The sequence below is a fragment of the Felis catus genome, chromosome B3 (genome assembly GCF_018350175.1).
Source record: "Felis catus isolate Fca126 chromosome B3, F.catus_Fca126_mat1.0, whole genome shotgun sequence".
NCBI classification, from domain to species: Eukaryota; Metazoa; Chordata; class Mammalia; order Carnivora; family Felidae; genus Felis; species Felis catus.
Window position 1 is genome coordinate 119,016,435 of NC_058373.1, and position 24,806 is coordinate 119,041,240.

At 40.1% G+C, this 24,806-nt stretch overlaps 2 protein-coding genes across 27 annotated transcripts in view; one reads left to right on the top strand and one right to left on the bottom strand.

The window, feature by feature from the left end:
• The window catches only part of ENTPD5 (ectonucleoside triphosphate diphosphohydrolase 5 (inactive)), a 53,963-nt gene extending 42,147 nt beyond the window's left edge, over positions 1–11,816 (bottom strand). For 3 of the 18 annotated variants that reach the window (XM_023255833.2, XM_023255834.2, XM_023255829.2), the window contains exons 1-2: positions 7,536–7,603; positions 5,012–5,118 (exon numbers count right to left, since the gene is read on the bottom strand). The gene's annotated coding sequence lies outside the window, so the exon portion shown is untranslated. Of the gene's footprint in view, positions 1–2,274; positions 2,367–4,663; positions 4,792–5,011; positions 5,119–6,685; positions 7,095–7,160; positions 7,506–7,535; positions 7,606–7,707; positions 7,794–11,597 lie in introns of those variants that run through there. The other 15 variants (XM_023255839.2, XM_023255835.2, XM_023255846.2 and 12 more) reach the window with 12 other exon arrangements.
• BBOF1 (basal body orientation factor 1) overlaps positions 7,705–24,806 on the top strand; it is a 56,643-nt gene continuing 39,541 nt past the window's right edge. For 6 of the 9 annotated variants that reach the window (XM_045060211.1, XM_006932987.5, XM_019833285.3 and 3 more), the window contains exons 1-4: positions 7,705–7,839; positions 11,846–12,074; positions 18,668–18,733; positions 20,115–20,258. In XM_045060211.1, coding sequence (XP_044916146.1) covers positions 7,784–7,839; positions 11,846–12,074; positions 18,668–18,733; positions 20,115–20,258 — 495 coding nt within the window. In that variant the 5' untranslated portion in view covers positions 7,705–7,783. The other 3 variants (XM_045060216.1, XM_045060213.1, XM_045060215.1) reach the window with 3 other exon arrangements.

Genomic DNA, 24,806 nt, shown 5'->3' on the forward strand with positions numbered 1-24,806 from the left:
GAAGCCAGATACAAAAAGACATATATGATTCCAATTATACAAAATATCTAGACGAGGTAAATTCAGACAGACAGAAATTAGATTAGAGGTTATCAGGGATTGAGGGGAGGGGAGAATGGAGTTACTGCTTAACAAGTCCAGAGTTTCTGTTTAGGGTGATGACAGAGTTTTGGAAATAAGACAGCAGTGATGATTATAAAACACTGTGAAGATAATATCACTGAATTGAACACTTAGAATGGTTAAAATGGCAATTTTTATGTAATATATTTTACCAGAATAAAAACTTTTTATTTTTAAAAAATTTTTAGTGTTTATTTATTTTGAGAGAGAGAGCTCACAAGCACATGTGAGCAGGGGACAAGCAGAGAGAGAGAGAGGGAGAGAAAGAATCCCAAGCAGGTTCTAACACTCAATTCTTGGAGCCTGAGATGGGGCTCCATCCCAGGACAGCAAGATCATGACCTAAGCCAATATCAAGAGTCAGGTGCTTAACTTACCAACCACCCAGCTGCCCCAGTAAAAACTTTTTTTAAAAAAGCATATGGGAGGTGCCTGGCTTGCTCAGGCAGTAAAGCATGCAAGTCTTGATCTCAGAGTCATGAGCTCAAGCCCCACATTGGGCATAGATTACTTTAAAAAAAAAGGCAGATAGAACCAAATATAAGATCATAAGAGGAAAAACACTGGCTACTAGTTACTATTTTAGTGGAGCAACAGTTATTACACTTCATTCTTGGTATATCTCATGGGTACACAGCCAATTACGATTTAAACTCTGAAGGGTAGTACTGATACTCACAATACATATTTAAGCTTTGAATTTATAAAGTATCTTCCATTCTTCCAGAAAGAGAAACTTACCTATGCAACATAAATCTGAAAATTATACATTCAAGAGAGGATTCAAACAAGGTTGAAAATATAGGGCCCCCAAAACAAAACGTTTTTAAGAAAGGTCTTCATACATTTTGTTGACTATAACTTAAAAACTTCCCCCAGTATGCTCTTGGAATCCAAGGATGGAATAAGTGGTATCTACTTCTAAGCATGCAATCTTGGGGCTCCTGGGTGGCTCAGCTGGTTGAGCATCTGACTTTGGCTCAGGACATGATCTTGTGGTTCATGGGTTCAAGCCCCATGTCGGGCTTACTGCAGCCTGTCAGTGTAGAGCCCACTTCAGATTCTCTGTCCCCCTCTCTCTGTCCCTTCCCCACTTGCGCTCTCCCAAAAATAAACATAAAAAAAAAAAAGAATTTAAACACGCAATCTTGACATTTCAATTAAGTTTTCCTTTTAAAAACACTTAATATTGTGTGTATGTCAATACACTAAACTCAAAATAAGAGACACTTCAAACTGGCATCTCCAAATGCCCCCATTCCTTGGCACCCTTGTACTATACACATAGAGAGAGTTAAATAGACACTCTTATTTCCTTTTCTGTTAGTGGCATCACAGATTTCCTAATTCACAACTCAAAATCCTCATCATCTTTGAATTCTTCTCTCTTATACCTTCTATATTCCAACTATCATCAAGAACTGGTGATTTTTCCTTTGCAGTATCTTTCTCATCTTTTTCTCTTGCTTACCTCCTAGTCCTCCTGTTAATATCTAAATCCTGGCCTTTATTACTTCAGACTTGGACTATTACAGCTTCTTAAATCGTCTTCCAATCACCGATGTCTCTGTTCTCAAATATATGCCAATGTTTTCCTAAAATGTTTTCATCATCTTCCCACTAGATTTTAACCCACAGCATGTCAGGAATTCATTGACCTTTGAACACTATCCAACCTGGCATATATGTTTAACTAACCAATGTTTGTTGAATGAGTACATAGTATCACAATACATAACTCACCTCATTTTCTTTTTTCTTTTTATTTTTTATTTTTAGAGAGCGCATGAGCAGGGAAGAGGAGCAGAGAGACAGAGAGAGAGAGAGAGAGAGAGAGAGAGAGAGAGAGAGAGAGAGAGAGAAACTTAAGCAGGTTCCATGTTCAGTGTGAAGCCCAACTTGGGACTCAATCCCACAACCCTGTGATCATGACCTAAGCTGAAATCAAGAGTCAGATGCTCAACTGACTGAGCCACCCAGGCTCCCCTCCTCACTCTCTTTAAAACTTTCATTAATTTCCCACTATGTATTACAGAAGGCACAAACTCAAATACCTAAATACTTACTGGGGCCAAGCAGGAAATGTGAGTAAAGTTGCAAACCAACAGGAAGTGGTGGGGACAATGACAAACTAGAGAGTACATATCCTACCTACGCTGGCAGCTGCTTGCTGCTGCCACAAATTGCTGCCACAATGAAAGATAGGTCCAGTACTTCCAGGTCTTCTGATTTTTCAAGATAAGCTGAAAGTATAGATTTCTTTGTAGAATTTGGTTTTTAAATAGTGACAACTAATTCCATTTAAAAATTTAAAAAACGCAGAAACCACTGTGCAGGCCAGGCAAAGCACATCTATGAGCCAAATCCAGCCATCAAGTTACAAGTTGGTGACTCTGCTCTGTAGGATAAAGGACAAACTCCCTAACATTTGAAGTCCATCACTGTGAATCCCAGGCTAACTTACCAAAGTCTTTTGCCCACTATTTTTATATAAGAACCCTCTGCTCTAGTCTAGCAGTTTTCAAACTTTAGGCTGTATCAGAATCACCTGGAGGGTTTGTTAAAACACAGACTGGTGTGCCTCACGCCCGTTCTGATTCAGCATGTCTCAAGTATGGCCTGAGAACTTCCATTTCTTTTTTTTAAATTTTTTTTTTCAACGTTTATTTTTTATTTTTGGGACAGAGAGAGACAGAGCATGAACGGGGGAGGGGCAGAGAGAGAGGGAGACACAGAATCGGAAACAGGCTCCAGGCTCTGAGCCATCAGCCCAGAGCCCGACGCGGGGCTCGAACTCACGGACCGCGAGATCGTGATCTGGCTGAAGTCGGACGCTTAACCGACTGCGCCACCCAGGCGCCCCGAGAACTTCCATTTCTAATCTGTAACAAGTTCCCAGGTGATGCTGATGCTACTTGTCCACGGAACACACTTTGGGAACCACTGCTCTAGTTAAACACTTCATTGTCTCTAATACACACTGAATTTTGCTCACATGATTCTACCTTTCCAGAAAGCCTTCCCTCTTCTTTTCAGCCCACCGCCTTCTGCAAACTTTCTCTGAATATGACAATCTTCCATACCACCAAATTCCTACAGCACTTATTGTCCATGCCACGTTCCCCTTATCCATCACTGCTTGGTGGTTTTTTGTTTGTTTTTGTTTTTGTTTTTTTGTTAACTGTTTGTATATAGGTGCCAGTGAAATTTTGTACTCTCGGAGATCACTGTTTGGGTCACTACTTTATACACTCTCGGAGATCACTGTTCAGGTCACTACTTTACACACCTGACTGTAAGCCACCTGAAGGCTTGTAGCCCTCAAGCTATCAGGTAGCATGGTATACAAGTTGGTACTCATTAAACATTTCTCTTTCTTTAGGATTTTATTTTTAAGTTAGCTCTACATCCAATGTGGGGCTCAAACTTACAACATTGAGACCAAGAGTTACATGGTCTATTGACTGAGCCAGTGAGGCACCTCCTCCCTAAATGTTTCTTTCTTTTAAAAAAAAAATTTTTAATCTTTATTTTTTTTTAATATGAAATTTATGGTCAAATTGGTTTCCATACAACAGCCAGTGCTCATCGCAACAGGTGCCCTCCTCAATGCCCATCACCCTCTTTATTTATTTTTGAGAGAGAGACACCATGTGAGCAGGGGAAGAGCAGAGAGAGAGGGAGACACAGAATCCGAAGCAGGCTCCAGGCCCTGAGCTGTCAGCACAGAGCCCGACGTGGGCCTCGAACTCACAAACTGTGACACCATGACCTGAGCCAAAGTCAGACACTTAACCGATTGAGCCAGTCAGGTGCCCCTCTTTTTTTTTAATGTTTATTTTTGAGAGAGAGAGAGAGAGAGCGCACAAGCAGGAGGGAGAGGGCAACACAGAATCCAAAGCAGGCTCCAGGCTGTGAGCTGTTAGCACAGAGCCCAATGCAGGACTCAAACCCACAAACTATGAGATCATGACCTGAGCTGAAGCCAGATGCTTAATGGACTTAGCCACCCAGGTGTCCCGTCACTAAACGTTTCTTAAATGAACATCTAACAGATCCATGAAATCAAAGTACAGATAAGTGAGCCTGAAATTTTGGTGTATTATTTTTCTTAGAGAACTTTTAGTCCTGTGTAATGGCTTTGTCAGAATGGACAACTAATAAAAATTGGATATTTTGCAAATAAATTGCCAGTGGTAATAATTCTGTAGCAACACATTTTGTATAAAAATAGAAGTCAATGGTAAAAAAAAAAACAACAAAAAAACACAGATTTCAAAATCGGTAACAGTAAATATTTGATGTCAAGGATTCCTTATCCCCTGCAAGGACGTGAACTAGTCCACATCACAATATAATACCTATTTAATAGAATTCTGTATTTGTACAACGTGCAATAAAAAAGATGAAAGTAAGTCACTCCCCATGATATTCAGAAATACTCGTCAGTCACTTCAGACATAGTTTGGATAATATATTTATGCATGATTCTAAATGCTAAGTGAAAACAAAATCAAAAGCTGTTTGTTCACCTACTCACTTCCACCTAGAGTCACATCTGCTATCATGTGATTTCAAGGATGAATTAGGCGTGTAAACTAGGGTCCTCAGGTTAAGCCAGAATAAAGCCACAGATGACTTTACAGAGTAAATCCTATTTGGGAACCACTAGAAGAAAAAATCAGAAATACCATATATTCTGATACACAGTCCTATGTTATTTGGCTTTTTTTTTTTTTTTTAACAACTCCACACTTGACATTACCATCAACAAGATAAAAGTTATCATTTGGTAAAGACAGAGAGTCCAATTCAGAAAGAAAAACAACAAAAACCACCCAGAAGTCTATGAAGTACATTTACAGCTTTAAGATAGCAGAGATGTTACCTTCTATCAGGATACTTGTCCTACCTACTAGGACCATAATGATCTTGTCTGCATGAGGATTCAGCCAAGACACTCCACACTTCTATGTTGAGTAGGTACTACGCAAACTGGGGGAAAAAAGAATTGTAAAGCCAAATCAACAAAACATTAAGTGGATTATTTCAAGTTTTAAAAGCATTAGTATTCTAAAATCAAAGAAAATTTATTCAGCAAGATAATCCTGAAACTTCACAGTAAACCTACCAGAAATTATGGAATACTACCAGATTAATTGCTAAATAGCAACTTCCTACTCTACTATCTGTATCGTCAGATGTTTCTTACTAATAGATGACTGAATAACATCAAGTTCTTTGGCAGAGAATGCGGAGGTTCAGAAGACTGAAGACTCTAGACCCACTTCTACTATAGTATAAATATAGGCCTTTCTCTTAGCCATACTCATATCACAACAGTTTTAACTACAAATCAAACTTATGGTCAATAAAAATGTATGATTAAATAACTACAAAGTGCATGCAATTAAAGTATGTGTCTATCAAGAAATCTCATTACAATCAAATTTTCATTTTATAAATGAGTCTATAGGCCTGTGTTCAAACAAGGAAAGTCTTGGACTGACTTAAGTATTGTACAGTAACCAATTTTTAGAATGAATTCCAAATATACAGCCCGTGATAGAAGATGCCCTAACCTCTGTTTTCTGCCAGTTATCAACAGGGTACATCTTCAGAACCTTAGACAAAAACTCATCATAACTTTATGAATTCCATATCAGAGGAAACCCCTTCAATGCATGGTGATTCCACCAAGGACCCATCAGAGTGAGGCATACAAACAGAAAATGCACCAGAAATACAGTAAGCTACCAAAGGGCAGGGGGTGGAGGGTTGGGCAAAACAAGTGAAGGGGAGTGGGAGACGCAGGCTTCCAGTTATGCAATGAATAAATCATGGGAATAAAAGGGACTTAGGGAATAAGTTAAGGCATAGGAAATATAGTCACTGATACCGTAATAGCACCATAGTGACTTATAGTAGCTACATTTGTGGTGAGCATAACGCCTAGAGAAAGTGAATCACCTGAAACTAATGTAGCACTGCGAGTCAACTATACTCAAAAACAAAAACAAAAAAGAGAGAGAAAGCTAAGATCATGTTAACACACAGTAGGTCTAAAAAGATTTTCGGGGCGCCTGGGTGGCTCAGTCGATTAAGCATCTGACTTTAGCTCAGGTCGTATCTCACAGTTTCTGAGTTTGAGCCCGCCTCTCCCCCCGCCCACTGGGCTCTGTGCTGATAGCTCAGAGCCTGGAGCCTGCCTCGGATCGTCTCCCTCTCTCTCTGCCCCTCCCCCGCTCACACTCTTGTCTCTCTCAAAAAATAAAAACATTACAAAAAAAATTCTTAAAAGATTTTTAGCGCTTATTGCAAATCAGCATGTTCCCTCTATCCACACAATTCAAAAACAAACTACATAATCAAAGAGAAAGAAAAAAAAAAAAAAAAAAAAAGGAGGGGGACATTAGGCCAAAGACCTCTGGAAGAGGTGTAGGGATTAAGTTCTCCCTAAAGACATGGAGAGGGAAGATGTACAAAGAAGTCTTAAAAGAAACTTTAAATTCCATTCGAAATGAAGAATGACGCAGAGCAGAGCTTCTGCAAATTTCCTAACCGTTGTCTTGGCACCCAGAGTTCCGATCGTCCTCAAAGACTAACTCTCACTGAATGAAGGCATAATTACAAAGGTCCTCTGAAAAAGGAGAACAATACTTTTGAGTACTCCTTTCCATTCGTGTGCCCAGGGGAAGAAAACACCAAAAGGCAAGAGGTTCCAACTTTAGGCAACCTGCAGAAAAGGGGGCTGCGGACGAGTCAAGCATCAGCAAAAAGGGAATCAGGGGCTGTTCTGGGTGGGCAGGCTCGGGCACATGGAATGGGGCGGAGGGCCTGCCCCCCGAGCTCTCCTCGTGGCCCCGCCGCCTCTCCCACCCCAGCTGACAGCACTTTTCTCCCCGCCGGAGCCTCTCCCACCCCAGGTGACAGCACTATGCCAGCCTCACTCCCAACCACCGCCCTGGGAAAAATCCTCAACGGCCTCATCGAAATGTGTTTGGCCTCGGAAGTCCGCCGGATGCGCCGTCCCTTACATAATTAGCCAGAGTTAGAAGCCAGGAGTGGGATAAGGAAACCGAGAGTCAGGGCAGCTTCGGGAGAGGCTGAGGCGGCGCAGGCGGCTGCAGCCACGCTGGCTGTGGTGTGAGGCAAGGGGCGGACGCGCCTGCAGGACGCGAAACGCTGTAAAGCCGGCGCGGGGTGGCGCTCCGACCACCGCGGCGGGGAAGCCAGGCCCGCAGGGAAGCAAGCCTCCTGAGGTGAGGGCGCAACGACCGTCGCGCCGCCGGAAACGCCCGGCCTGCAGGACGCCACGCCGCTGCCCCGGACGGGCCCGCTTCGAGCCCCCACTAGGCCACCCAGCCCCGTCCCGGGGCCGACTCTAGCGCCTCTGCGGCCCGCACACTCACCGCGCGCGCGCGCGCCGCTCGGCGCGGCCGCCCGCCCTCCACACGACCTCCGCCCCGCCCCCCCCCGCGCCCGGCCCGCAGACGGGGCCCGTTGGCGGCGGCGGCGTCGGGGCTACGTCACGGGCGCGTGCGCTCTCCGCGCGCACTGGCAACGGCTGCGGCGGAACGTTACCCGCTTGGCGTGCTGGTTTCCTTAGAAACGGAGCCGGCCGGGCGTCGGTTACAGTGGGGTCCCTGGTGAAGCCGAGATGCCGTCTAAGGGAAAGGACAAAAGGAAAGGCAAGAACAAAGGCAAAGACAAGAAGTAAGGAGAGGCCACCCGGGGTTCCTGTCTCCCTGGGCCTACCCTCCGATGATTCGGAGCTGGGAGCCGCCTGCACGCTGGGGCTGGCCAGCTGGCTAACTGCCGTCCTCTTGCTCTCCCCGCTTCTGAAAAGGACAGCCCGCATTGTTCAGAAATTCCCCAAATGCATGCCAAACCATACTGCTCCAACCTAGACAATGTGGGACCCTGAATAATTTAGACACAGCCCCTGCCTATGAGTAATACGTTAACGGTGGAAGCAGATACATTCCCAAAGAATACAGTATAAGACCAAATGAACTAGGTGGGTGCTACTGGAGAGAAAAAGATCTGGGAATGAGGAGGAAGGATTGGTTCTGACACTAGAAGTGAAGGTCAAACTTCAGAATAACATTTCTTGGTATATTGAAGGTCCTCTAGACCAGCGCTGTCCAATAGGGTAGTGATCAGCCATTTGTGGCTACTAAACTAAAATTAATTAAAATTAAAACTTCAGATCCTTAATTGTATTGGCTACATTTCATATGCTCAGTAGGCTACTGGTGACTGTTTTGGACCGCCTAGGTATAGTACATTTCCATCACGACAGAAACTTCTATCAGACTGTATTGCTTTAGAACAGTGGTTCTCAACTGGGGGCGATTTTGGCTCCCAGGGGACATTTGGCACTATCTAGAGACATTTTTAGTTGTCACATCTAGGGATGTGTGCTACCGGCATCCAGTGGGTAGAGATCAAGGATACTGTTAAACATCCTGCAGTGCCCAGGCCAACTCCCACCTGCACCCCAAACAAAGAATCATTTGGCTTAGGATGTCGGTAGTGCCACGACTAGGAAGCCCTGCTCAAGCCTATAAGCTTCTCTTGGGACGCCTGGGTGGCTCAGTCAGTTAAGCGTCTGACTTTGGCTCAGGTCATGATCTCATGGTTTGTGAGTTCGAGCCCCACATCAGGCTCTGTGCTGACAGTGCAGAGCCTGCTTGGGGTTCTCTCTCCCTCTGTCTCTGCCCCTGCCCTTCTCACACTTTCTCTCTCTCTCACAATAAATAAATAAATGAAATGAAAAATGAAAGACTATAAGCTTCTCTAGAATAGGCACTTAGCATTATTCACCATATCTCCAGCTCCTAGCAAAAGTCTAAAACATAGTGGATGCTTATTATTTGTTAAATAAAAAAAATTAAGGTGTCTGCTTGTGTATACTGCAACTTGAATCTTTTCTTTTTTCCATGGGAGCTATGCTCTGGGTTTGTTTTGTGTGTGTGTGTTTTTGTTTTTTGTGTTTTGTCTTGCCCCTAGCCTGAGAGATCTCTGCTTTGTTGTTGAGAATATCTTGAACATCTAGAGAATCTCTGAGTGATTGAAGTAGTTCCTTGGGGCTTTTGAAGGATTCCTTTTGGTTCAAAAGAAAACCTAAAAGATTTGACCAAATTGGGTAATTGTTCAGATTTCCCCAAACTGATCAGAATGCCTGAAGTAGGTATTGCTCTAGCAGGCTTGGAGTTGCTGCTGGATTGCCACTAGATCTGTTGAGTGACTCTACTGGTTCATTGGAATCATACGTGGTGTCTAGCATCACTATGTATGGGACCATAAGGGAATCCCCCAAACTTGTAAAGTTTATGTGTACTCAGTACAGAAAGTTTAGGAAATGTGGGTAGTCAAGGCAGAAAACAAAAATCACTTGTAACCCCAGTATCCGAAGATAACCACTAATATCCTTTGGGATATTCTTTTTCTTCTTTATAAAATGATAGCCCACAGTACCTATTTACTTGTAGCTCCCCCACTCCATGTATTAATATAAGTATTCTTTTGCAGTGTTATTTTTTCTTTTTTACATAATTGCACAGTCTAGTACTTTTTAAAAGTGCCAAGGGATGGGACGCCTGGGTGGCTCAGTTGGTTGAGAGTCAACTTTTGATTTCGGCTCAGGTCATGATCCCAGGGTCATAGGATCCAGCCCCATGTCAGGCTCCGTGCTGAGCATCAAGCCTGCTTAGGATTCTGTCCCTCTGCCCCTCTCCCCTGCTCACATGCACGCGTGCTTTCTCTCAAACAAAATTTAAAAATTAAAAAAAAAAAATAGGGACGCCTGGGTGGTTCAGTTGGTTAAGCGTCCAACTTCCACTCAGGTCATGATCTTGCAATCTGTGAGTTCAAGCCCTGCATTGGGCTGTTTGCTGACAGCTCAGAGGCTGGAGCCTGCTTCAGAGTCTGTGTCTGCCTCTCTCTATGCCTCTCCCCCTCTTGCGCTCTGTCTCTCTCGCTCAAAAATAAAATAAACATCACAAAAAAGATTTTTAATAAAAATGCCAAGGGCTTATCGCATTCTCAAATTCTTGGAACTCACTAGCATATGTTTTCTATTTTTGACCATGCATCTACAGTACATCTTTCAGCAATGAGAAACATTGAGGGTAACAGACCTCTTATTCCTTGGATTTTTCCATGACTCAATTTGAGAAATACTGCTTTGTTTTTACAGTCAGTATTAGTGATTCTCTTAAGAGAAATCCTATCTGCATCAACTGCTCTGTGCAGGTTAGGCCTGATAACCTTCAGGAAGCAACTGGATGATTATAGCAAGGCAATCTATCCCTACTGCCTAAATCATGTTGGAAAGGGAGGTCAAAGCTATAACAAGCTAGGGAGTTGGAGGTGGGTCTGGCCTTAATTTGGAGAGAACAGTGGGACTGGAAAAGAATGGAGAACCAGGAGTAGGGGGTTGGGGATGGAGGGTGATAGTATAGAAAGGTCCACATATACCTATATATGAAAATATTTAGAGTTCAAATACTGAAGTCTTTTTTTTTTTTAAGTTTATCTTGAGAGAGCACGTGTGAGCACACACACAAGTGGGGGAAGGGTAAAGGGGGTGAGAGAGAGAATCTCAAGCAGGCTCTGCACTTGGTCAGAGCAGCACCCAATGCAGGGCTTGAAACCATGAACCTTGAGATCATGATCTGAGCTGAAATCAGGAGTCTGATGCTTAACTGACCAAGCCACCCAGGCGCCCCCAGGTGAAGTCTTACTTATTATCTGAATATTTATATATCCAGTGCCTACTATATATAAGGTATATCGTTTTGTTATTCCTTGTACAACAAATCTTTACTTTGAAAAACTCTCCTTTAATCTTTGGAGGCATAGATTAATCACCTTAATCTTGAAGCCATACTTTATTATTATTAATTTCCTCTTTACCTCTGTATAATGATTATGGTTTGTTTCTCAACCATCCTTGAAGCCTGGTGCATGTGGCACCAGCTGATAAAAGTATTTAACATACTTGTTCAAGTGACTTGATCTTTTGTCAAAGGCCTAGCCAGAAAATCCCCCCCCAAAACAACCTACAACAAAACCAAAACTAGGTTTGGGGTGGGTGGAAGATTACAGAACAAGGGACTTAAAGTTATAGTTACACTATGCATGTATCATCATAAAGAAGGGGAACTAAGGTAATGGATTTGCAGTACAAGAATCAAGGTCTAAAACTGGGTGAGTAGGAATAGAAAAGACCGTTCAAATATGAGAAAAAGGAGTAAGGGGCACCTGGGTGGTTCAGTCAGTTAAGCAACTGATTCTTGGTTTTGGCTCAGGTCAAGATCTCACAGTTCATGAGTTCTCCCTCCCTCTCTCTGCTCCTCCCCCACTCACACTGTCTCTGTCTCTCTCAAAATAAATAAATAAACTTAAAAAAATTTTTTTAAGTAAATGAAAAGATGTGGAAGATTTATGAAATGAATTTGACTTACCATGCCTTTCTTCTTTGTTTTTTCAGTCTCTCAGAGTTATGCTCCAAAGCTCCCCTCTTCCAAGAAGAGTCACCCAATTAACTCCCTTATCAAGCAAATGTGTATTTCCTATTAACTCATTTATCCAAAAATATTTGCTTATATGTGCCAGGCAATGCCAAGCAAAACAAAAAGTAATAAAGAGAAAGGTATAATTCTAATATAGTAGAGTAACTGTTATATGCTGTCAATGTCCTCTTCCCACGCAGGAAGGTAATAAAAGCTGATGAATCTGCAGTGGACAGAGCCAAGGCCAGTGCCTCCCTCTGGGAGGCCAGGCTGGAAGTCACAGAACTCTCGAGGATTGAGTATCGTGATACTTCACGGAGACTGGCAAAAAGTAATGAGGAGTTAAAGAAACAGCAGTATAAAATGGAGAAAGACACAATGTCTGTATTAAGTTACCTGAAGAAGCAGGATCAGGAGAAAGATAATATGGTATGTAGGTAGAAATCCTCCTGAGCCTCAATAACTACCTCTGTTATACTTGAAGCAGGATGCTATTTCTTTCTTTTTTTTTTACTTTATTTATTTATTTAAATCACATTTTTTTTAATTAAGAAAAATTTTTAACATTTATTCATTTTTGAAAGGCAGAGACAAAGTGTGAATGGGGGAGGGGCAGAGAGAGAGGGAGACACAGAAACAGAAGCAGCCTCCAGGCTCTGAGCTATCAGCACAGAGCCCGACGCGGGGCTCGAACTCATGGACTGTGAGATCATGACCTGAGCCGAAGTCGGCCACTTAACTGACTGAGCCACCCAGGCGCCCCGAAATCACATTTTTTTAATATATAATTTATTGTCAAATTGGTTTCCATACAACACCCGGTGCTCATCCCAACAGGTGCCCTCCTCAATGCCCATCACCCACCCTCCCTTCCTTCCCACCCCCCATCAACCCTCAGTTTATTCTCAGTTTTTAAGAGTCTCTTATGGTTTGCCTCCTCCCCTCTCTGTAACTTTTTTCTTTTTCCCCTCCCCCTCCCCCAGGGTCTTCTGTTAAGTTTCTCAGAATCCACATATGAGTGAAAACATATGGTATCTGTCTTTCTCTGCCTGACTTATTTCAGGATGCTATTTCAAAATGACTTTACTATTAGAATTGGCTGTTATTTTCAGCCCTTGTCCTGTTGTTTTCTTGTCTGAAACAAAGATTGATGGTCATAAGGGAACATTAAGATCCATTTTATTTTAAGAAGAAGAACATATGACCTATATGTTTTTGATATTGATAAATACTTTTAATGATTTGTAGAGGAATTCACCTTTAATCCATGATCACATGATTATGAACCCAGCAAACTGAATCTCCTTTTTTTAGCCAGTTGAATCTTGAATTTATCTTTCTGTACTCTAAGTGTTGAGGGTAAAGCTACTATTTTAGATCTGGAAGGAAAAGGGAAGGGAACCAATATTTTGGAGCCCCTATTTTATGCCAGGCACTATGCTAGGAAGTTTACCTCTTTTATCTCATTAAGGACTTTTAACAACTGCATGTAGCTACAGTATTGTCATTCCTGTTTTACAAATTGACTCTCAGAAAGGTAACTTGCCCAAAGTCACACAGCTAGTAGGTGTTAAAGTGGAATTTAGGTGTAATTCCAAATTCTTCTCTTTCCCATTTGCCTCTCTGAGCCCCATGGAGACCTAAGGGAATCTCTACCATGCTGAGGATGGTGTGCTCATTCCCATGTATGGTTTTGTACTTTAACCATTGATCATGCATTCTCAACATTTTTTTTTTTTTACTCACCATCATGTTTTTGTGGTATATTCATTAAAATCACCTGATTCAGTTTATTTTGTAAAAATTTATATTGGGGCACCTGGGTGGCTCAGTCAGTTAAGCGCCTGACTTCAGCTGGGGTCGTGATCTCATGGTTTGTGAGTTCAAGCTTCTTGTCAGGCTCTGTACTGACAGCTCAAAGCCTGGAGCCTGCTTTGTATTCTCTGTCTCCTCTCTCTGCCCCTCCCCTACTCAGGCTCTGTCTTTCTCTCTCTCAAAAATAAACATTAAAAAAGTAAAATAAAAGAATGAAAATTTATAATGAGCATGCTTTATTTTTTCTTTAATTCTTATCTGCTTTGTAATATTCCAGCAAATAAACCAAAACTTATTTATCCATACCCGCTGTGAGTCAGACTCCCATTTTTTCATTATTACAAATAGACTTTCAGTGAATATTCTTGTGGATGTCTGCTTGTGTCCATGATGGAGAGTTTCTCTAGAGTAGACACTTAGAAGTTAAATTACTACATTATGAGGTTATGCATTGTTTCAGCTTCACAGGAGTTTAAATTGAGCTCCAAAGGGGTTATACCAATTTATGCCATCACAAGTGATGTATTAGAGTGAGGTCCTGTTTGACCACATTTTTGTCAAAACTTGATATGTTACTTAGTTTTTGTTCAATTTTACAGGTGTAAATTGATATCTTGTTTTAATTTATATTTTCCTGATTATTAGTCATTTGAGCATCTTTTATATGATCCTTCACTCATTCTTAATTGTTTATGCATTTGCTTCAGTACACATTGGAATTAATGCTGGTGTGATGCAAAACTTGGCTCCAGCATAAGGATGACATACAAATTCATGCCTCATTCCATAGCTTTTTCAAATACCACCTCTGCAGTGACACCTTTCCTCACTACTCTCCTTAAAGTTAAAAACAACCTCCCTTGTTTTTTCTCTGTAATATTTACTATCTTCTGTCATATTATATGTATGATAATTATATATTTGTTTATTGTCTCTTTTTCTGATTAGAATGAAACCTCACAGAAGTAAAGAATTTGGGGGCTTTTTTTTTTTTCCTCAATGCTACACCTCCAGCATGTAGTGTAGGCCTAGCAAATAGTAGGCATTCATTAAAATATTTTTGCATGCATGAATGAATGGCTTGTGAGTATACTGATACTTTGAAAAAGTTAATAACAATCAAAACTAAGTTCAAGATGATAGTGAAAGCACATTACAGAAAGACTACTGAACATTTGTCTTGATTTTATATATTAAAGTAATTTTTTATGCATTACTGTTATTTTTTTTACCTTCTTTCATAGGCAACTTCCATTTTAAAAATTACTTTCATTAGTAGGCATTAAAATTGTCTTCTATAAAGTATTATTCTAAAATAAGTTTTAGGTCAAATAATTTTCCAAATTCATTACATAGAAGCTTTGTGGCCTGCATTAGCTAATTGATATTGATTTATGAGTATCATTTATATTTCCTGATTTTCATCTGCCTTTGTGTATCAGAGGTTAGCATCTGGCTATAGCAAATAACATAATTTTCTCACAATTATGGTTGACTACTGAAACCAAAGAGACTACCTTGGGAGAAAGAAGTATAGTAGATTCAATATATCCTAGTTAAGTAGCTCTCCTATAGTTTTGTTACTCATTCTGCCATATCCTAGAAATGTGTCATTAAGCTTTATATAAACTGTCTATAATCTTATTTCATGTTAATTATAGAAATAATAGAAATGAGGGGTGTCTGGGTGGCTCAGTCAGTTGAACGACCAACTCTTTTTTTTTTTTAATGTTTTTATTTATTTTTGAAGGAGAGACAGACAGAGCATGAGTGGGGGAGGAGCAGAGAGAGAGGGAGACACAGAATCCGAAGCAGGCTCCAGGCTCCGAGCTGTCAGCACAGAGCCCAACGGGGGGCTCGAACTCATGAACTGTGAGATCATGACCTGAGCTGAAGTTGGATGCTTAACCGACTGAGCCACCCAGGTGTCCCTGAACGACCAACTCTTAATGTGGGCTCAGGTCGTGATATTGAGATTGTGGGATCAAGCCCCACATCAGGCTCTGTGCTGAGTGTGGAGCCTGCTTGGGATTCTCTCTCTCTCCCCCTCTCTCTGTTTGTCCCCTGCTCACTCTCTGTCTCTCAAATAAACAACAACAAAAAAGAAATGAAATGTTTTTTGGAAACATATCTTGAACAAAATTAGGAGATTTTCCTTAAGAGTGTGTTTTTGTATTTAAAGGTTTGTTCAATCACAAAATAAATCTCATATTTCACACCTGTCCTATATGACTTAGGACTGTCTCAATTTATCTTTCAGAATTTTTAGGTTTCCCTTAAGCTAGTCTAATTACAATATTTCACTTACGTATCCTCTGATTCTATACCCATGTCAAGGGGTTTTTAGTTTAAAAAGCTACTCAGGGGGCACCAGGGTGGCTCAGTTGGTTGAGCGTCCAACTCTTGTTTTTGGTTCAGGTCATGATCTCACAGTTCATGATTTTGAGCCCCACGTTGGGCTTTGCACTGACAGTGCAGAGTCTGTTTGGGATTCTCTTAATCTCTCTCCCTCTCTCTCTGTCTCAAACAAATAAATAAACTTAAAAAAATAAATAAGCTACTCAGGTTTCCTACTAAAACATACTAGAATCTTTGGACAAATGATTGATTCCAAGGCAAGCAGGGAAAGTAAAAGATGAGCCTGGAATATTTGTGCAAGAAAGTAAGTAAAATAAAGGGTGGGTACCTGGCTGGCTCAGTCAGTGGCACATGTGACTTTTGATCTTGGGGTTGTGAGTTCAAACCCAAAATTGGGTGTAGAGATTACTTAAAAATAAAATTGTAAAAAAAAAAAAAATTAAAGGGCACGGGTACTGGTTTGAAGGGGCTCCCACTGTAAATCTGAGACAATCAAAATAAACAATGACAGTAAAACATAATCCATTGAATAAAATATGTCCATACAGTAGAATAGAAAATCACTAAATTTCCAAAGAATGGTGGAATTGAAAAAGGCACTATTTGGTGCCATGGGATTAATTGATCCCATCAAAAATCATCGGTGGATGCTAAAACTAGTGGTGAAAGTTTGGTGAGCAGAAGGATATTTGCATAGTCTCAAAATATCTGCCCTTAATTTGTAAATTAACTTAATTAGAAAAGGAAAATTGTAACTTTTTAATAGTCTCAAAATATCTTTCCTTAATTTGAAAATTACTTAATCACAAAAGGAAAAGTTGTAACTTTGTAAAAATTTTAAAGGAAAAACCTAGCAGACACAATCTTAACCAACTGATGAAAACATCAGTTACCTTATGATATAATGCACTGAAAAGAATACATCATCACTTAGACAGTGTATGCCTGCCAAAAATGCATAACCTGAATCTGCTCATGGGGAAACATCAGATAGCCCCAACTCTAGCTGGTATTCTTGAAAACTGTTGATGCCATAAAAGACAAAGACTGAGAAACTTCCAGATTAAAGGAGACTAGTACACATGGCAACTAAATGTAATGCATAATCAAGGATTATATCCTGGACCAAAAAAAAAAAAAAAAAGTTGCAATAAAGGACACTACTGGGACAATTGGCAAAATTTGAATATGGACTATAGATGAAATAATAGCATATCAATGTTAAATTTTCTGATTTTGATTACTGTGCTTCTAAAAGAATTTTGGGGCAAATGTGTGGCTCGGTTAAGTGTCTGACTCTTGATTTCACCTCAGGTCACGATCTGATCAGCCCTGTGTGGAGCCTGCTTATGGTTCTCTCTCTTCCTCTCCCTATGCCCCTCCCCCCCCATAAATAAATAAATAAATAAATAAATAAATAAATAAATAAATAAAAGAATGGAAATACATTCTAAAGTATTTAGGGGTAAAGAGGCATGATATCTTAAACCTCCTCTCTCATCGTCCAGAAAAAAAAATGTATATCATCTCTACATATTTTAGATAGATCAATCTATACATACATAGAGTGGGAAAGCAAATGGGAAAAATTGGGTAAAAACTATATGAGAACTCTGTACTCTTGAAACTTTTTTCCAAAAGTTACCCAGATAAGAGAAATACAAATAAAAACTACAGTGAGATATTACCTCACACCTATTTTTTTTAATTTTTTTTTTTAACATTTATTTATTTTTGAGACAGAGAGAGACAGAGCATGAACGGGGGAGGGTCAGAGAGAGGGAGACACAGAATCCGAAACAGGCTCCAGGCTCTGAGCTGTCAGCACAGAGCCCGACGCGGGGCTCGAACCCACGGACCGCGAGATCATGACCTGAGCTGAAGCCGGACGCTCAACCGACTGAGCCACCCAGGCGCCCCTACCTCACACCTGTAAATAGGAAATAACAAGCCTTGGGAAAGATGCAGAGAAATTGGAGCCCTTGTGCATTGTTGGTGGGAATGAATGTAAAATGGTGCAGCCATTATGGAAAACAGTATGTAGTTTCCTCAAATAATTAAAACTAGAATTACCACATGATCCAGAAATCCACTTTTGGGTGTATTTCCAAAAGAATTTAAAGCAAGAGCTTGAAAAGATATTTGTGCACCCCCTTCATTGAAATATTATTCACAGTCAAGAGGTGGAAGCAACCCAAATGTCCATTGACAGATGAACGGATAAAGAAAATGGATATGTACATACAATACAATAATATGCAGACTTAAAAAAAAAAGAAAACCCTCATTTAAAAAAATTTTTTTTAAAAAGAAGAAAGTCCCATCACATGCTACAACATGGATGAACTTCAAGGGCATTATGCTAAGTGAAATAAGCCAGTCACAAGAGAACAAACTGTATGATTCTACTCATACAAATTATCTGAAGCAGTCAAAAGTCAAAAGCGTTGGGGAGGGGGGTAGGTAGGAGAAGAAAGTAGTGTTTTATGATATAGAGTTCCAGTTTTGCAAGATGAAAAAGTTCTAGAGATCTATTGCACAACAATGTGAATATATTCAACACTGCCGAACTATATACTTAAAAATGGTTCAGATGGTAAATATAATGTGGTTTTTACCACAATAAAAAAAAAATAGTTACCCAGGCAATTCTGATGATAGCCAGGTTTTAGAAACTGGCAATAGCAGGTTAAGGGCATGGAATTATGCCCCCTTTTCTCTTCTTTCTACCATACTCTACCTCTCCAACCCTATTGGTTTTAATATCATGTGAAAACTAGGCTACTTAATAAAGATAAGACACACAGCAATGTTTTTTACCTTCCTGACGGTATTTCCAACTTCTACAGATTGAAAAACTAAAACAGCAATTGAATGAAACAAAGGAAAAAGCCAAAGAGGAGAATGAGAAATTGGTGAGTGTCTAGGTACTACTACTGTTACTTACTGGGTGGTCAGGTTTCTGGCAAGCTCAGATATTTAAGACACAATATGAGTAAGTGAATAGGTCCTAAGAACAGCCTCAGTGACCTTAAAGCTCACACACTTGATTGTGCAGAAGCTCAAAAATAGCAAAACTGTTTTTGTAGAAAATGATCTGGTAGTCGTGGTGCTCCTGAGTTTGTCCTTTCAATGGCTTTTCAGTGGATGGAGGTAGGAAATATAAATTCAGATGCAGGAGTACAGGGTTTTTACTTGACCCAGTCTCCTTTCTCTCTCAGCAGAAATTCTGGTTCTTAATATCAGGTATGATTGAGTTATTGCCTCAAACCTCAATACATCAACAGTCACAGAATAACTAACACCAACATAGATTAGTGGAAACAGTTTAAGATTTTAGGGGGCACTTTTCCCCTCTGGATATATACCAATAGGGATCTATGATCAAATTACATTATCATTTGAAATAATTTCTTTCTGTGTGATTATGCCACCGACTCAAGAACACATTTTGTTTTTGGTTTGGGGGAGTTGCTTTTTAAAATTATGGAATTATATAAAATTATGTAATTTTAAAGTTATGTAATTACATAATTATGTAAAATATTTATGTGGCTCCAAAGTCAAAGCAAGCATGTTATATTCTGAGAAATCCAACTATCCATGTCTTCACAATATACCAGAGTATATTGTCAAAACCGATTTTTGTCAACATGACAGGTGAAAAAGGGTATTCCAGTGTATTTCAACTTGCATTTCTCTTATTTTGAGCTAGGTTGAGCATTTTTTCATGTTTGAGGGTCATTTGCATTTCTTTTTGACAACTCATTCATTTTTTAAATTGTTATTGGCCCTTTTTTCCTCCTCTTCCTCTTTTTTTCTCTTCTCTCCTTCTCTTTCCTTTCTACTCCTCCACTTCCTTTTCCTCCTCCCTCTTCCTTCCTCTTTTTTTCCCCACCTTCTCCTTCTCTCTTGATTTATTAGAGATACTGGCCCTTCCTTTATCTCTTAGCTTACTAATTTTAATTTATGGTTAGGGCTGTTACTTCTCTTTCTTACAAATTAAAGATTTGTTTAGTCTTCTCACACCTCTTTTTAATAATTAACCTGCATTTTCTAGATAAGATCAGCTCATTCTAGAAGTTCTTTCTTATTCAAGGCACTTGGTATCTTCTGACAAAAAGTAAAACTTTATGCAAAAACAAAAAGGGAACATTTCTTCAAAGAAGATAGACAAATGGCCTAAGGTTTCAAGGGAACACAACTTTGTGGGACTTCTGTTCTTTTTCCTAATTCATTTAACTGTTTGGGTTTTTTGCTTTGTTTTGTTTTTGTTTTTTGTTTTTTTACATATAGGAACAAAAGTATATTGTGCAAATAAATGAGCTGGAGGGAGAGTTCCAGCAAAAAGCCAAAGAAATTGGCATGATTCAGACAGAGCTGAAAACAATAAAACAATTCCAGAAGAGAAAAATCCAAGTGGAGAAAGAATTAGATGATGTAAGTTTCTTTCTTTCTTTAAACATAGGAGATTAGAGGGGTACCTGGGTGGCTTAGTCGCTCAAGCATCTGACTTTTGGTTTTGGCTCAGGTCATGATCTCACGACTTTGTGGGTTCGAGCCCCACATGGGGCTCTGTGCTAGCAGTGAGGGGCCTGCTTGGGATTCTTTCTCTTTCTCTCTCTCTCTCTCTGTCTCCTCTCTGTCCCTTCCTCACTCGTGCTTTCTCTCTCTTAAAATAAATAAATAAATAAATAAATAAATAAATACTTTAAAAAAAGGAGATTAGGATTAACTACAAGCATAATTCAGAGATATTGCAGGTTTGGTTCCAGAGTGCCACAATAAAGTGAATGTCACAATACTACACTTTTTTTTTTTTTTTTTTTTTTTGGTCTTTTTAAGTAGGCTCCTTGCCCAACATGAGGCTTGAACTCACAACTCTGAGATTGAGAGTCCTATGCTCTACTGACTGAGCCAGCCAGGTGCCCCTCACAATACTATGCTTATGTGTGCAAAAGCCTTCATAGACATTTACTCCTGTGAGATGGTAAAGGACTCCCTTTGGCATTTTAGAGATTATTTGAGAGAAAGTAGAAGACATCACGAGTGTGGCACTGGGTGTAAAAAAGTCTTGGTTAGACTTTTCTAAGCATTGATTTCTTTGTAACTTCACCAAATCTCAGCCAACACACCTTCTGCTTTTATCAGTAATTAAACCTTTGGAGTCACTTCAATAAGAAACACACTACAGTTCTTGGAAAACAGTAGGGGAAAACAAAGTAGAAAGTCCCAAAGGAAACTAGGTTGAGACTGATGAGTGATAATTTTAGAACATTTTAGAAGGTTCTCGGGGTAGGGGTAGGTGGGGCGAGGAAAACCGTACTTTCAGAAAGTTTCTCTGACTTCGCTATGCTTTTTCTCTTTCCATTCCCTCAGCTCGGAATATAGTTTTATTGCATTAATAATAATGTAGTAAATGGCACAGATGAGTGTTGGGCATAGTAGCAGAAATCAGCTTTGTGACTTTGGGCAAGTTACTTAACCTCTCTATACCTTGATTTCCTGATCTGTAAAATGAGGATAGTAAGAGTTCATCATAGGCTCATAGGGTTGTTGTAAGGATTAAATGAGTTCATATAGTTACAGTGCTTAAAATAGCATTATGTCATATAAGGGACAATTATATTTACACTAGTATGTAGCGCTCTGCAAACAGAAGTCCTGATTTTTAGCATTTGCTGGTTTCCTTGGTATAAATACTCTTATTATGGCCAATTTCAAGCTACCAACACCTTACACATGCTAGCGACATTCCTGGTGTAAGTCTGCTCCAATGTGCAATTAAATACTGCTGCTGTTATTAGTAATAGCAGTAGCATTACCGCCTAAGATAACCATATTTCATACAGTGGAGGGGTTGAAAGTTGGTGCTCTAAAGTCAGACTGCTAGAGTATAAATACTGTTTTCACTACTTGAATATTATCTTGTTAAGCTTCCTCATCTAAGCCATGGAGCTGGGAATAATGGTACCAACTTTGAAGGGTCATTGTGAAGACTAAATGAAATCATCTGTTTTAAATGCTTAGCACTGGGTGGTAAATATTACCTGCTGTTGCTGTTTCTGCTGCTAGTATTACTACTGCTAAAATTATGATTATAGAAATTAGTATTATTTAAGGCCCTTCCACCATCCCTTTTGGCGCCTCTCATTCTTGGTCATGGTGTTCTCCAAGCATGCAATGTCTCTCAAGCAGTCTTTGGGCTCCCCAGAACCCTATTGAGCAAGAACAAGGTCTGATGGGAAACCAAAGTTCCTGCATCCTATTTCTGTTTACCTCCCAGCTAACTGCCAAATTGCAAGGGTGTATGAGAAATGAATAAGTCAGACAAGATACTGTAGTGGTTGAAATCAGGGACTTCATGTCCTGGCTCTGCAGCTGATAGCTATGTGGCCCTTGGATAGTCTGTTAACTTCTCTGAGTCTCAGATTCTTCATTTGTAAAATGTGGCTATAATATCACGTGTCTCCTCTTAGAGATGTTGTGTCGATTAAATAAAGTAATGTGTGTACAATATTTAGCATATTTATTCCTACTAGTCTCCAGTAAGAGGAGTAACATCATAATTGTTGATATTTACTTGTTATGATTATATAGCTTTAAAAATCGTAATAGAGTACTCTTAAAAGCTCTAATTAAAGGAATGAGTTGGCACATTTTAGGCAAAGTGGGAAAGTCTAAGACACTTTCTTAAATTGGAGGAATGTATAGGAAAGTGTTTTAACTCTTTCTGTCATAATTGCAAAGTTATCTCCCAACCTCCCTGCCTGGCTGACTTTGTGAACTTGATTGCCTGTTGCTTTACAACTGTCATTCTGTTACTTTAAAATTGTTCTTAATTTCAGTAGTTCATCTTTATACAAGCTCCTGTGCAATGTTTTCTGAGGAACTCTCTCCTTCTATGTGTTTCCAGACCTTTAAAGTCCTTAAGGGGAACCAGGGTGGCTCAGTCCATTAAGCATCTGATTTGATCTTAGATCCCTGCGTTGGGCTCCGTGCTGACAGCAAGGAGCCTGCTTGGGTTTCTCTCTTTCCCTCTCTCTTTGCCCCTCTCCCACCTGGTCTCTTTCTCTCTTTCTCAGAACAAAACAAAACACAATGAAAACAACAACAATAACAAACCACATTAAAGTCCTTAAAATAGCAGCTATATAACTGTCTTCTCTAGTTATTTTATGTTTGTATTGTTCATTAGTTTTGTAAACTGAGGAGAATAAAAGGAGCCAGATCATCTACTTGTGAATATCTTTGTCACCCCTCACTAGTCGCTAGACTGGTACTTACCAATAAAATTTGCTAAGTGAGTGATATAAGGCAACCATCTAAAATGAAATCCTTTCATGGAATTCATAGAATCTTAGAGCTGAAAGAAACTTTAGGGCCAATTTAAGCCATTCTATAGATGAGCAAAACTGAGACACAAAGATGTTAAGTGACTTTCGTGGTAACTTGTAGAGCTGGTAGCAGAACCCTGTTGATCTGAATCCCTGCCCAGTACTTCTAGTCATGCCCTCTCTATTTCTTCACCTGCATTAGTTACCTATTATTGAAGAAAAATTACCCTCAAATCTAGCAGCTTAAAACTACACTAAACATTTGTTAAAAACATAATTCCCATGGGTCAAGAATTTGGGAGCAGTTTGGGGCACCTGGCTGGCTCCATAGAGCATGTGACTCTTGATTTCAGGGTCATGAGTTCAAGTCACACGTTGGGTGTGGAGCCTACTTAAAAAAAAAAAAAAGAATTTGGGAGCAGGTTAACTGGGAAATTCTGGCTCAGGGTCTTCCATGAAGTTACAGTCTAGATATCAGCCAGAGCTGCAGTCATCTGGAGGCTTGATTAGAGCTTCAGGATCTGTTTCTGAGTGCCAACTAACATGCTGTCAAGTTGGGACTAGTAATTACTGGGAGGCCTCAGCATCTTCCCACATGAGCCTTTCAATGACTACCCAAAGTGAATAATCCCAAAGAAAGCCAGACAGAAGCTATCCCTTTCTTGACTTAGCCTTGGAAATTGTACAGCATTACTTCTGTCATATTCTATTAGTTAGGAGTGAATCCCTAACTCTGGCCCACATTCTAAGGATGGAGAATTAGGTTCCATCATTTGAAAGGAGGACCATCAAAGAAGTTGTGGATGTATTTTAAAACCACCACATCACCACAGTCCAAAGTATGCACCAATACGGAAATGTTCTGATTAACTCCCTGAAGAATCTTCTTTAGTATTTCTCTTTTGTAAACCCAGTATTGCCCAGATGCCTTGATGTGAAAGTCAAGACCCAACACCTATTTTGAAACATTATTTTCTCCTTTTACTTCCTCATGCACACCCCCTTTAATTCATCCAAACTGGATATTTACTCATCCCTGAAGTCTTTTTGCCATATTTTTTAAAGTTCATTTTTGTTTATTTTGAGAGAGAGAGTGAGAAAATGGTGGAGGGGCAGAGAGAGAGGGAGAGAAAGAATCCCAAGCAGACTCTGTGTTGTCAGCACAGAGCACAATGTGGGGCTCGATCTCACAATCCATGAGATCATGACCTGAGCGGAAATCAGGAATTGAACGCTTAATGGACTGAACCAGGCACCCCTTTCTGCCATTTTTTTCATAGTTCAAACTGTTTCTTCTATCCAGAATATACTCCCAACAGATCTCTATCCATTAAAATTTTACCGATTCTTCAAAGGCTCAGCTCAAATGCATATCCTCCATAAGGCTGTCCCCCAGAGTCATGTTTAAAAGTCATAATTTTAGGGGCACCTGGGTGGCTCAGTCGGTTAAGGTCTGACTTCAGCTCAGGTCATGATCTCACAGTTTGTGGGTTTGAGCCCCATGTCGGGCTCTGTGCTGACAGCTTAGAGCCTGGAGTCTGCTTCAGATTCTGTCTCCCTCTCTCTCTGCCCCTCCCCCTCTCATGCATGCATGGTCTCTCTCTCTCTCTGTCTCAAAAATAAACATTAAAATTTTTAAAAAATAAAGTAA